We start from the raw sequence: 15,000 nt of genomic DNA, 5'->3' as shown, positions 1-15,000 counted from the left end.
TCATGGAAGAAGCCTTGAAAAGAAAACAAAGTGACAGGACATCACAATAGTGGGGATACCTCCTTCCAGGGATGGTTAGGGTTGCATTGGGTGCCATCTTTTACATTCATAATGGTAGCATTACAAGCAAACATTTTTTGTCAATTACACTGTTAGTGCAAAAGATGTGTGTTGTTCGTGGTGATGAGGTGCTGGCCAGTGAGTAAGCTGGTAGCCATCAGTTAAGAGAATAACAACAGGAAATATAGTTGTGTATACATTCAAGGAGGATAGCAGGTCGCATTAGAGTATAAGCAGTGGGGAGGGGGCGAAGAGGGGGTACCGGTGAAGCAGTCGAAGAGACACTGAGAGTGCACAAACGTTATTTACCACAGGCCCACATATCAACGGGCTTTCCATACGGGTCTTTCCTCAGCACCTCCGGGGACAGGTAGCCCGGGGTTCCCGCAAACCCTGGAGGAGAGAAGTACGGAGGAGTGGAGATGAAGGAGGGAGGGGGGCCGGTCAGTTGCTAACCTACTGATTGATCGCTGATTGGCTCATTGATTTGGATGACTTGATTAAGGGAGTGCGTCACTTGTCGGCCAAATTAATGCCTTTATCTGATTGGAAGGTGGGAGTGGCTGCTTCGGCCAATGGAAGGATACTCACCGAACCAGGCCTGCTGGTCGCCCTGCACCTCGATAGCCAGCCCAAAGTCAGCCAACTTGACCGCCGCCCCCTTCAGCTTACTGGCCAATAGAAGGTTCTCAGGCTGGGGGGGGCGGAGTCAAAAAGGTTAGAGGCAAGAGGACACACGCTCAGGGAACAAGACGCCCAAAGAGACAGATCTAGGATCAGATTAGCCTCACCGAATCCTAACGCAATCATCAGGGGTAAAGGTGCTAAACTGCTCCTAGATCGGTGTCCATAGGGCGCTCTCTTTGTGAGGCAGAAAACGGACAGACACGAGACCAACGGCTTGTGGGACGGATCTTTGGAATACGTCCATGCTGCGTGCTTGCCTCTGCCTCCTCATGGATCTTAAACTCATGGATGGGCTGCAAGACATGGCAGAGTAGTTTGACACGCAAACTAATCCAGCATGTTTACATCCATGACCGGGAGGAGAGTAAGCACAGCATAGGAAGCAGCCGAGAGATAGAAGTATGGGACTAACAGGAGGGAAACCACCACGAGCGACATCGGCCACAGATGGACCAGTCGGGGGGTAGAAACAAAACACAACATACACACAACAGGCTTACAACACAGCGTAACGCATTCGCGAACATAACCAAGCCTGTGGCGCACCGCACACACACACATGCACAGACACAGACCGACAAAGAGGCACAGGTGCTAGGTCTTAAAGGTCTTTGCTAACCAAAGGCCAGTTAGACAATGCGCCCCTATGAATAAAACATTTCCTAACATTTAGAGACAGCCTCAGACAGCCCGCAAGAAACAGCGCAGGCATAGATGTACACCACAGCAGACACACACCAAATGTCTAAATTTTCTCCATTGTGACCAGTTCAAATAGTTCTGTTGTTACAAACACTACCCTTTATCACAAGATGCTAAAGATGAACCAAATTAAATAAACTTCCATAAGGCCAACATACCATTTGAGCAAAAATATTTTTTAAAGGCAGTAGATTGATCCTTACTATTGCAGGGTATTTCCTCTAAATCAACAGCTTTGAGAGTCATTATTTTTGGGCACCGGAAAGGAATTTACCGTTGGAATATTCATGGTCCTGTAAAATGCTTCACATTTCAGCATCATTTTCACATAAATATGCAAATGCTACCTTTCATGTGTTCACACTGCTCTTATCCCTGCCAGAGTGGTCATGCAGGCTCAATGCTGCCACACACACACACACACACAGACCTCATACACACGCATAAACATACACAGACACACACACAAACACACACACACACACACACACACACACACACACACACACACACACACACACACACACACACACACACACACACACACACACACACACACACACACAAACCCACTTAAACCCACACACAGGAACACCTAAGTAACACATACAAAAACAACACACACACACACACAGCCACTCACATGTACCAGACATTAATGGCTGCTGGCATACAAACAAAAAGACATCGTTAGCTCCCACGGTAAACAAAGATCATTCACCTGAGCCTTTTATTCCTTTGTTACTTACACCGTAAATTAACTAAAACTGTCTCTCCTCAGACTACATGTTTGTGGTTGTGGACAAAATGTCTTCTTTTTGGGGGGTTTTAAATAAAACAACAAAGGCTGTGAACAACGCTCACGTGTAGAAGCTAATGGCTAAACGCGCCCACCGCCGGGGGAAACAGATCTCTAGTTGCCATAGGACTGCTCCCCACACAGAGCACCTTGTCACCTGCCATCATTGCCTGGTTGCTACGGACATACAAACCTTTAGGTCTCTGTGGACTATGCCGTTCACATGGCAGTGATGGACACTCTCCAGGATCTGCTGTATGCAGTGGCTGCACACGGAGGGGGAGGGGGGGGGTGAGATGATGGGTATAGGGATGAAAAGAGAGAGGAGAAAAATAAGAAATACTTGATGATGGAGAGGAGCGAATATAGAGTTGTGCAAAGCAAATGAAACGATGAATAAAATATCAAATAAAAAACATTCCATAAAAGTGTATCAGAGTCTTATTAATCCCTGGTAGCTGATGATCTCCTCCTGAAGAGGCTTTATTTAAAAGCATGCATACACAGAGAGGGTGTACGAGAGAGATAAAGAGAGAGGGAGAGAGATAAGCCTTGCACGATACAAACAATGGGCACCAACAAGCTGTCTAACTAGGAGCACAGAGCATCTCCTGCATGCTTATTAATCACTCCATATAACTATGTTCCACTTGACGGTTCTTCATTGCCCTCCTTATTATAACCCCATTCCGCCTCTCTCTCTCTCTCTCTCTCTCTCTCTCTCCCTCTCTCTCTCTCTTGCGCTCTCTCTCTCCCTAGTTGAATAACTCTCTCGCCCTCACACTCACTCTCTCTTGTTCTCTCTCTCTTTCTCAATCTGACATTCTCTTTCCTTCTTTCTGTCCCTCTCTCTCTCCCTCTCTTTCTCTCTGTTGTTCTCTCTCTCATCTCTTTCTGCTGTTCTCTGTCTCTTCCTCTGTATATCTCTACCTCCTTCCTTCTCTATATCCTATGTCTCATTCTATTATACAACGTCTTCACCTGTCTCTCTCGCCATCCCCCCTCCTCCTTTAACTCTACCCCCATGGGAAGGGAGGTGCTTTGACATAAAGCTGGGAGTATGAGGAAGGCTCTGTATGATTAATAATATGGACTCAGTGTCATTAATCACTTCTAAAAATAACCACAGCATATAAGCTGCATCAGCAGCTGCATTTGACCAATAGGGAAACAGGGGCCCAGTTAAAACACATAACAGACCCTCTCCACCACATTGATACTTTACTTATGCTTTGCTTTGCAATTATGTGTGTGTGTGTGTGTGTATGTGTGTGTGTGTGTGTGTGTGTGTGTGTGTGTGTGTGTGTGTGTGTGTGTGTGTGTGTGTGTGTGTGTGTGTGTGTGTGTGTGTGTGTGTGTGTGTGTGTGTGTGTGTGTGTGTATGTATGTATGTATGTATGTATGTATGTATGTATGTATGTGTGTGTGTGTGTGTGTGTGTGTGTGTGTGTGTGTGTGTGTGTGTGTGTGTGTGTGTGTGTGTGTGTGTGTGTGTGTGTGTGTGTGTGTGTGTGTGTGTACTTGTGTGTTTGTGTGTATGTGTCTGTCTGTGTGTGTTTCCATGTGCGTGTGTATGTTTGTACGTGCATTGCGTGTGTGCATGCATGTCCGTGTGTTTCATGAGCGTATGTGTGTGTGTGCGTATTACCTTGCATCCGCCTCACTGTAATACTCCCTGGCAACAATGTCCTCAAACAGCTCTCCTCCTGTGACTCTGTGAAGACAAATACTCAAAATGACATCAAGAAGACATTTTATCGTTAGCATTTAACATCCTGTCTTTATCTTGCTTTGGTGCTCATACACCCTTCCATTATGTCAGTTTATTATATATGCTGCATTTGCACAAAAATATTTTTGATTCAGATACCAAAGTGTGTGTGTGTTTGTGTGCATGGGGGTAGGTGTGTGCATGCATGTACGCGTCTGTCCATCTGTGCCTCTATGGAGGGAACAAAAAGGTCAACACTATGCCTCGTTGCAGAAATGAATTCATTAAAGCTTTCATGATGCTGCATTTTAAGCATTTGTATTTGTTTGCGCCGTAAAATGTGCCTTTTGAGTGTTTCAATATGACATAGTTGACAGCGTTTTTCCTAAACACTTAAAATACACTTTTTTGGACGGCTTTTGAGTGGACTATTTAATGCATTAAAAACCAGGTTAAATAGCATGTTCAATAGCTTCTTCAACCAATCCACTCACACCAAAGTGAGCGCACATCGGCCCATTAATGATCTTTCCATTGCTCACGCTATGCATTCACTACACTACACTATGTGGAGTCTGTATTGCGTATTTATGTCAAACTCAGTAATACACTGTAGGCTGAACATTATTTTCACTTAGATCACCACTTTTTGTCTGTGTTTACTCTCAGAAAGTAGCGCATGGACTTGTGTTACGACTGTGGTCAATGTATATGTGTTATTGTAGGCATACATCTGGTATCCTTGATGTTCAGTGTGGCTGTCTCAGCCTGGCATCGTGAGACGAATTCCAGACAAACTGCGACTGGAACCTCTCCGTTCACTTTGGATTTTCAAGGGGCGTCACCAACGGGCCCAGATCAAAATGCCCCGGACCCAATTGGATAGGCCTACAACCAATCAGAGCAACTGACCCAGCACTGGATGACACATTTCTTTAAAAGACAAGCAGGCAGAATGGAATCAACACATCGTTCTACGTCAGCGGAAGCCATCTTTATTTTTGTTGAAAATGCCTCATGGCATTTCTTTGCACCGTCATCATATTGAGGTCTTAGATGAGGTGGTTGTGATTTGTCGGTCTATCACATACCGGGCAGAAATATTTTTGGATGGGAGGGGGGACCTTCGCAGAGCATATGTAACATGAGCTGACGAGATTCGTTTGGCTCCCAGGCTAATCGCCTATTGGTGAATCAATCACACAGAACATCACAAATAATAGATGTAGGCCTACATAACAGACATTCATTTGATTTGAATAAATACAAGTTCACAATGAAGCGTAGTTGGGATCCTTTTGGCCTTCCAATGTCCATCCGTGCATGCTTGCAAAGTCTGAGCGTGTGTGTGTGTGTGTGTGTGTGGGGGTGTGTGTGTGTGTGTGTGTGTGTGTGTGTGTGTGTGTGTGTGTGTGTGTGTGTGTGTGTGTGTGTGTGTGTGTGTGTGTGTGTGTGTGTGAATGTGTTTGTGTGTGTGTGTGTGTGTGTGTGTGTGTGTGTGTGTGTGTGTGTGCATGTGTGTGTGTGTGTGTGTCTGTGTATGTGTGTGTGTGTGTGTGTGGGTGTGTGTGTGTGTGTTTGTGTGTGTGTATGTGTGAGTGTGTGTGGGTGTGTGGGTGTGTGTGTGTGCGTTGGATGTTGGAGCAGATCTTCCTTTGGGTGTTCTGTGGGGGGGGCCTCGGGCTCTGGGTTAACTTCTCCCTCAGCCCCGGCACCGGGGAACATTCAAGTAGGTCAGCGCACGGCCAACACACACACACACACACACACACACACACACACACACACACACACACACACACACACACACACACACACACACACAGACACACACTCACGCACGCACACACAGACACACGCGCACGTACGCACACATGCACGCACACACACCCACACACATGCACACACACACACACACACACACACTGCATCCTCATGTTAATCAGCTCCATGTACAGTGTTATACATAGAATGCAGCACTCGAGAACCATAAACAACACAGCCAGAGGATAGTGAAGAAGAAAGCTGGCTTTGGAGTCTGTGTGTGGGTTATGAACCGTCCGGCTACATGTGTTGTTAGATGTGATTCTATTGGGGGAATAATAGGATGAAATAACGTCTGAGTCCTCGCCGCTGCTGACGTTGGAACTGGGTGCCAATGTGGGCCTAATATCTGTAACCTAAAATGTAACCCGCTTATCTGTTGCCAGAGTGGAGATTATACAGACATGGTTGCACACCAGGCAATGCCTGGCGAAAGAGTGCGTGTGTGTGTGTGTGTGTGTGTGTGTGTGTGTGTGTGTGTGTGTGTGTGTGTGTGTGTGTGTGTGTGTGTGTGTGTGCGCGTGCATGTGTGCATTTGCATGGATGCTTGTGCGCATTTGCATGTGTGCTTGTGTGTGCACACAGTTGTCTGTGTGATTGTGAGTGTGTATGCGTGTGTGTGTGTGTCTGTGTGTGCGTGTGTGTGTGTGTGTGTGTGTGTGTGTGTGTGTGTGTGTGTGTGTGTGGACGCATTACTCACAAATCAAACACCAAATAATGGAATCCCTCTTCTGATATGCTGTCATGTAGTCTTACTGGAATAAGAAAATAAGAGTGAGTCAGAGAGACAGAGAGATGCACACACAGGCACACACAGACAAACACGTGTGACCAAGGAGATGCAAGGGAACTTCACGTGTCTCCCAGCGTTCAGCATCTCCTTCATCATAACCGAATGCCACAGTATAAATCAACAGAGTTCAAAATAATCCTGCCAAAATAGCATTGAATTGAACTATACATTCACAAATCATGAATGAATAACTGCATAATTACAATTACTGATGTGGATTTCAACAAGATTTATTTTTTGAAAATCTTAACAACAAGAGAATTGTAAATGGAATGGAATTTTACTTATGTGAGAATTTATTTATATTTTTTACTTTGACATGAACTGAACACACATATTCACCAGTATACAATTTGTTTATGCCAATATAAACAACAGAATAATATATTGATGTCTACTACTTTAAAAAACATATACGGTAGTTTTAAAAGGATTAAAACATTGTGTAGTGTTGAGTGGTGTAAAGGGGTCACTTATTTTGAACATAAAATGAGAGAGGGACAGAGAGAGAGGGAGAGAGACAGACAGAACATGAGAGTCAGATAGAGAGATGGACAGACCTATAGATAGAACAAGTGAGAGGGAGAGATGGGCAGAGAGACAGATGAAGAACAAGAGAGAGGGAGAGAGACTGAGAAAACTAGGTAGAGGGACAGAAAGAGAGGGAGAGAGACAGACAAGAGAACAAGACAGTGAGAAAGAGACGGTCAGACAGACAGAGAGAATGAACAAGAGCAGGGGAGAGAGAGAGGGAGAGAGACAGAGAGAAACAGAGAGAGGGAGAGAGAGAAAAGTAGGGAGAGCACAAGAGAGAGAGAGGGAAGGAGATAGAGAGACCAATAGAACGAAAGAAGGGAGGGAAAGAGAGAGACAGAAAAAAACACAGGAAGACAGAGCAAACATGAGAGTAGAAGAGAGTGAGGGAGGGTGTTCCTCCAGAGGTTTAACTTGCGAAGACTCAAAAGGGAGGATGAACAGATAAGTCATCATTAGGAGTTTGCATGCACTGGTAAACACATACACTTTCAGAAACATTGGCACACAGAGAGATACACAAACAGACACACATACAAACATACATTGTGTACCCATATACTTGCTGCATTATCTTAAATATGAATCTGTGCGGAAACAATCTGAACACTTAAGCATGTGTACTTGAATGGATGTGTGAGTGGGTGCGTTTGTACAAAGCATACTTGTTCATTCAATGTGTGTGTTGTGTCCGCGATATGTGTGTAGATGTTTTTTGAATTGGCCACATATTAACATATGTCATATATTTGACCCCAACTATCTGAGTAAGTGTTACAGTGCTCATGAATATATAGAGCACACATTGAATTTCTGTTGTATCTCTATACCTCTATATCTCTAGATATTTGGGATATTGCTGTGAGATTGAATACACTTCATCTTCTCCGGTTCCTGTTACAGGAAAGTGTGATTACAAATCAATGCCTCTGGCTGCTGGATCAATGCTTTTAAATTACTGAAGACGTGGTGACAGTGACTTCTTAATGCTAAACCTAAATACAGTCAGATGATCACTTTCAAGGTAAGTCTTGTGACAATGTTAATGCTGGGCAACGTCGATAAGAAGGTTCTGTGAGAGAGCTGCGGAGCTTACCAATGTTGGGGTGTTTGAGTAAACGGCAAATCCTTGCCTCTCTCTCCAACTTCTGATGATCTGAGGGGGACACAAGGAATAGGATAATGAGGGGTTAGTTGAAATACAGCCTCTGTGTGTGACCTGAAACGCCCATATACGTGACATATATACAGTCAGGGTTGGTGAGGAACCAAAGCACTGTGCGAAGAGATTTTAAGCTAGCAGCCAATAGGTTGAAAGGACAGATAGTCACCAACAAACTGCTTTTACATCCTAAAATAATTTAATCTTGTAATTTTCCCCTGATGTTCAACAGAGGCATGTTTGATCTGATTGTGTATGACTTTACTGGATGGTAGATATGGATAAGCTAAGGCATAACAAGATTGTTGCTTGAATGGTACCCTCTCTTGAAATTAGGTCATAGGAATAGAAGAAATAGCATATCCGCAATGCATGGCAGTTATTGGGTAAAATCATGACATATAACGTAACTGAATAAAAGATATCTGGGAAATGATAGACTGAGGAATAATGCCATTAGTGACATGAAACCATGACAACAAATAAGCCAGGAAGATAGATGAAACAGGAGAATTGACTATACGGTCCTCTCAACATCAAACACAAGTCCACTTATTTGTCCTTTTACATCCACTCCTTGTACTACTATTGTTATAAATATAGTCAGCAAAGCACTTATATTGTTAGAAAGTTAAAACAAGTGTAATTATTTTTAACATGAGACGTGAGATCATTTGATTTAGCTGATCCACTGTCTCACATACTGGAAAGTATTGACTAAACTTTAAGTATGTTGAAAATAATATGTAACTAAAATATGTTTAACATATTGAAGATACAATGTAATTTATTCATCCCAGAGAGAACATTCAGGGTGTAATAAAGAGAGTCCTTATAAGTGATGCTGTTGCAACTAGCATGACAAAATAAAAGCATGTCTGCCTACAGCATTGCGGTTGAAAGGGTGATATTAACGGGGACTATCAAATATGCAGCTAGTTATCAGTGTCACGTTTGGCCGTTGGAGGCGGAACATGGCCCGCTGGGTCCAGGTGCAAACAGCATGGTTGGGCCATCTTTCAACAGCACACTCTCTCTGATTTTATCTGCACGGCACACAGCAAAAAGAGGCACCAGGACTATCTGGTGTTCTCTACCTTTGGTTTGTTTCATAATTTTCTAAAGATACATAAAAACATACCACAGCAGCAAAAGACATCTCTAGTGTGGTGACACAAATGTTTAAGTGTAATGTATTCATAGAGTGGATTCTGCTAACCAAAGCAACTCTACGGCTCTGTGTCTGGATTAAGCCTTCTGTCCTCTTTTGGACAGCCATGGAAGTCCAAAAGATTTCCAGGTTCCTCATTTCCAGCAGGAACCTGCTGGAAATCAGCTATTTGACTAATAAATATAAAATAAAATAAAATAAATATGCCACTTTATATGAAATGGCTTTTTAACAGAGTTGACTCGTGAGCCTTGCCTCATTGATCGCTTCACCGTTTCATGGAGATCTTGGCAATTAAAAAGATATAGAATGATCCTTTACTCAATCATACTGCATATACATACCGCTTGTTTCTCGGCCCTAGGAGGGGACTGAAAACCTTGGCTAAAGGTACACAATCCCAGCACTTCCTAGAACCCCAACCCCCCTGTTCCTCCGGCATGGGCTAGCATTAATTAGGTTGGGTTTTTATGGGATTTTTGGCATTTTTTGTGGCAAACACAACAAACAGTTGTGATTGCCAACCTAAGGGCAACATAATATCCAATAAAAGAAGGACAATGTGATAGAGAAAGAGAGAGCATGAGCGAGAGACATTTGAAATGCATTGTATGCCGCAAAAAAAATGAGAGTGACGAGATATCCATGCCCCTTCAAAGTAATGTTGTTCCGTACCCGAGCACACTTGCCTATCTACACGGTCCGATACAGTAGGTGGCGGTATGCCCTTAGTTGGGTTGCGATCTGCCAATAAACACAAAGAAGAAGAAAAAGAGTACACTTTTCATTGTTTATGTTGTCACTCCAGTGTAGAAAGTGTGGCAATCGCAAGATCCCAAACCAATTCAATAGAGACCTTCGCCCTATTCTTCATCAGCTATGGCCGTGCAGTTCAGAGGTTGAGAAAGGTACGTGCTACGTGCATGCGCAGATATGCAGTGTTGAGGTACAATTTGCATTGACACTTCATGCAAACCGTTACCGAGTACACATGACCGGTACTCAAGACCACCTTGTCAGGTGGACTCGGACATGGTTCACTGATCCACACTTGAGTACTGTACACATTGTTCAAGCTTGATCAAACAAGTCAGACTTTTGGGTCAAGTGTACTCGAATCCAGGCCTGGGTCCCTGATGTTGAAGCACCCTAAGAGGGATTTCGCCTCTATTATCTGCCCCCCAGAGATAAGCCCTTCAGCGATGCTTCCAGACGGAGAGAACAGAGAGAGGAAACGGAGAGCAATGCATGGGAGATGAAAGCCAGCTAAGCAAAAGGAAAGTGGAGTCTGTTTTCAGCTTAAATCGGGGGGGGGGGGGGTAGGTTTTGTTGCCACTTCCTCCTCTGTTGTAACTTGTTGACACTTTCAGTAGTATTCTGACCCAACCAGGAACAAGGCCTCCAGGCATTCCACACCAGACAGCTAGTACTGAAGTGGGTGTTCACATATTTGAATATGGGGTAGCGTGTGGTTATTTACATGATCCAACTTCTCTGAAAAAATGTAAATAGAGAAATCTCTTCTTCACCGTGTACTAAGTAAAAATAAATAATGCAAGAAAGATACTGCAAGTACATGCACCGGTGTATGAGTGCTGCATTGTGCATATGCATACGCACTATGCATTGTGGGTAGTCAGACTGCACAAGCTGAGAAACAGAGATTCAAACAGACATATGGGGAGTTGGACCCCTGCTGAGCACAACTATGATGTTGCAACCTGGCACCCCGGCGGCTAAGCTAGCCCTAGAGGTATGGAGGCCCTGGCTGCAGTGGTTTATCCACCCCTTCATAATATGGACAAACCACAAAAACTTGGTGTGCAGCCAGGACACCAAATTTTTTCAACTTTCTCCAGAACAGATGGGCGCTGTTCTTCACACACCTGGAGGAGTGCTTCAGTTTGCATACTGCCCTGGATCAAAGAATCCCAAAACAGACACCCTATCCCGACAGTTTGATACCTCAGAGGAGGAACATACCCATTATCGCCGTTTATCAGCACTGCATTTCCCGGGTATTGAGACATTGGTAAGGGAAGCCCCTCACCATGACTCCAATGGGCTCACTGATCCCTGCCTTACCATTTATCCTGGAGCCTCGAAAATACTACCCTTCCAGAGGAGGCAGCTCTGGCCAATGCAAACACCCATGCCTGTCCCAAGTATGACCAGAACAAGAACTTGCCATAATCCCCTATGGGCACATCGATCCCCTACCCATACAGCCCCTGTTCCCATAAGGATTTCTCTCATTTTAATTGTGCTCGCCCCCTTCCGTAGTACTCAATACTATTCTAATTGAAAGCCACACACTTCCTCCCTTTCCCCAAGCTCCCATCAGCCCAAAGAACAGCCTGGCCGATCGTCCAGCACATCTTCTGATTCTATCGCCTAGCTCAGGACAGAGCTCAAGATCACCTCCAGGTTCTGGGAGGTGTTTTGTACCCCCATTGTGGCCTCTGTCAGCCTATCCTGAGGCCTCCATCCACAGCGTGTCGTCTTCAACCAGAGAGTGGTGTTGAGGTGACCTGGTTCAGGTTTCCCTTCTCCCTGAGCCCTCACCTCCCCTGAGGATGGACTGTGATGGACCGTCAGGAGCCATGCATCAGAGGGGCAGTCCTGTCATGGTCACTGTTCCCTCACCTCTAGCTTCCACTACGAGTCGTCCTGTCTCCGGCATTGGTCATTGGTCATGTCGATCATGTGTTGATTAGTACCCTCAGCTGTTTAGAGCCTATTTAGTTCTCCCTGTCCTTTGTTCTGTGCTCTGTGTTTGATTGATCTCGCCTTGTGTAATCCACAAGCCAGCACTGGCCTGGTTTGCTCTGGGGTTTATTAGATGTATTTATTGTTTCTAGGTATTAGTTAGGGTTTTTATTACTTTGCCCTCTTTATCTTGTTTGTCGGATAATATTAATTAGAAATTGGTAGTTCAAACCTTTCGAGCCTCTTTGGGCCTTCACTTTGCTTAGTTCTACACCCTCTGCTATTACTGACCCTGCTATGGTTTCAATTACAGCATCCCCCCTGGATATGTGCGCATACAGGTTTTGTGCCTCTTAGTTTTTTTACTAATTAAATGCATCATTTTGCATTTGATCAGTTTCAAAGCATATACATTTTCTTATTTCTCTTTTCCTTTTCAATAAAATTGTTCCCATATCTGCCCTCCTCTGCAAAATATAAACACACACATACACACTTCCCCATCGTCCATTCGCTGTTCACGGACTCTCCTCTCTTTCAACCCTGTTCCTTCCTACACCTACTCTCTCCCTCCACAGGTAGCCACCCCTCCCAGCCCACTGGACATCTGTTGTCTAGCAACTCCTGCACCAATCACAGATCCAGGCCTCGCCTCTCCTCTGCAGTGGAACCAGCCTTGCATGCAAATGTCCACCACTGACGAATCGAGCACTACCTCACACACACACACACACACACGCACGCACACACACACACACACACACACACACACACACACACACACACACACACACACACACACACACACACACACACACACACACACACACACACACACACACACACACACACACACACACACACACACACACCCGCCAGCTCTAGACACCTACAGACTTGGATGGCTACAGGTTACTAGCACTCCAGAAGATTACACGATTCAGATCATACCGTGAGCTTTAAATAAATGACCAGATTGGCCTGTTGAGTTGTCTATATGGAACCCTTAAAAGGAGCCTGAATATAGATCATGGCATATTAGTAATATATTTATAATGCTGAACATTCCTTTTGACAAAACCATTTATTTTAATGGCAATAGTTTACCAATAGTATAGTTAGTATACAATACAATATACAATAGTATACTTCTGACAAATGTACTAGCTAAATGCCCTAAATGTAAATGTAGTATTCCAGCTGAAATTGATTGTCATCATGTTTCTGTTTGGGGGAACTCCTACATTGCTTTCCATTTGACCACAGTCATCTGGCAATTATAATACTTTTCCACCTTTCAAGTTCAAGAGTGTCAACAATAGGCCGTGACCAGCCTGACATATTACTTCACGACTCCTTTGTGTGTGGGTGTGTGCGTGTGTGGGTGTGCATGCGTTTGTGGGCCTTTGGTGTGTGTATACTGTACATCAGTGTTCTGTCTGTGTTTCTATGGAAGTGAAAGGTTCCCTAAGCCTCAGCCTCCCCACCATGTCAGATGGGAGTTTTAGGCTTACGTGGTTCAAAGTGAGTAAGCCAAGGTCTGCATATTCTCTTAATGTAAAACCAACTTGACTGTCCAGACAAATTGACATTGATGCCAGTCAGCCTCTGCATGCTACGCCTGCCGGGCCTGTGTTCACCAGCTCTCCGCTGATTGTCTGACTGTTGGTTTACATTAGTTTAAGGTTTTATATTTTCCTGGATTCATAAACCTGTTTTTGACACTTCCTTAGACAGGATATATACAGCCAGCCATCACTTTTATGTTCAAAGGGGCAGGGTGAAGTGCACGTTAAACCAAAAAAGGGCTATCAAACTCTTTCATTGGTTGTTGTCCCCCATGTCCAACTTAACACCACCATGAATCAGCTTGTCATGGGTCAGGGGTGTGATGTAGCAGCAGGTAGGAATCAGGCATCTTTCTCTACAATCTCCGATGGACATTGTAGATTGAATGGAGTAGCCATACACCAGTCAAACACCATGGCCACTGCACTACCCTGCCCTACCCTGATTGTATGTTGCGGTTCAACTGTGTAATATAGCTCATTGAGCTCCCTATGGCCAAATGCAAGTGCCTTGGAACCTTCCCCTTCCCTCTATAGGTCATTTTAAGACAGTCCAAACCACTCCACCATGGTTACATGTCACCTCTCTGTCTCTCTCTGTCACTCTCTGTGCCTCTCTCTCTCTCTCTCTCTCTCTCTCTCTCTCTCTCTCTCTCTCTCTGCCCGTCAGTTTCAAGTATATGGGGTCTGCAACCGCACTGCAGCAGAGGATGATCTGTGTGTGTGTGTGTGTGTGTGTGTGTGTGTGTGTGTGTGTGTGTGTGTGTGTGTGTGTGTGTGTGTGTGTGTGTGTGTGTGTGTGTGTCTTTGCCTTCTGCAGAGCAATGAGTATAAGGTAAACTTTCTTTCATTAAACGCGTTGCGCCATGAGACTTTTGTGCAAGGTTGGTTTTCTATCTATGGTCAACCTGTCCCCTGTCTGCAATTTGCATGGCACATACATAACATATGGTCAAAGTCTGTCATTTGTTTGCAAATATACACCCTCACCCAGACCATGAGATGAATGAAATCGTGTAAGTATATCTCTACGTGTTTAATAAATGTAAGAAGTGTTTTTAGCGTAATTTGAGTCCGAAGTGCTGTTACAGTAACACCACAAAAGCTATCCTCCTTAGTAAACAGGAAATAGAACAAAAAGCATGAAAAATAGTTTATTGGGGAAAAACAATTGACTGTGCTGAATGTTTTACATTGGTTGGCAGAAGTCTAAAACAACCAACTCCTGCTTGGGTTGATGGGTTCATGCATAACAATTATAGATATTAGGCAGTTATGGA

The 15,000-nt window shown here is 44.3% G+C and overlaps 1 protein-coding gene across 18 annotated transcripts in view; it reads right to left on the bottom strand.

The window, feature by feature from the left end:
• The window catches only part of camk2d2 (calcium/calmodulin-dependent protein kinase (CaM kinase) II delta 2), a 40,989-nt gene that overhangs the window by 14,561 nt on the left and 11,428 nt on the right, over positions 1-15,000 (bottom strand). For 9 of the 18 annotated variants that reach the window (XM_060046865.1, XM_060046867.1, XM_060046868.1 and 6 more), the window contains exons 3-9: positions 10,119-10,187; positions 8,207-8,266; positions 6,484-6,538; positions 3,897-3,962; positions 2,442-2,514; positions 652-754; positions 370-453 (exon numbers count right to left, since the gene is read on the bottom strand). In XM_060046865.1, the coding sequence (XP_059902848.1) occupies positions 370-453; positions 652-754; positions 2,442-2,514; positions 3,897-3,962; positions 6,484-6,538; positions 8,207-8,266; positions 10,119-10,187 (510 nt within the window). The remainder of the gene's footprint in view (positions 1-369; positions 454-651; positions 755-2,441; positions 2,515-3,896; positions 3,963-6,483; positions 6,539-8,206; positions 8,267-10,118; positions 10,188-15,000) is intronic. The other 9 variants (XM_060046870.1, XM_060046875.1, XM_060046872.1 and 6 more) reach the window with 1 other exon arrangement.

Source organism: Gadus macrocephalus, chromosome 3 (genome assembly GCF_031168955.1).
Source record: "Gadus macrocephalus chromosome 3, ASM3116895v1".
Classification (NCBI taxonomy): Eukaryota; Metazoa; Chordata; class Actinopteri; order Gadiformes; family Gadidae; genus Gadus; species Gadus macrocephalus.
The sequence above is the reverse complement of the archived record's forward strand: the minus strand, read 5'-3'. Positions and strand labels throughout refer to the sequence as shown.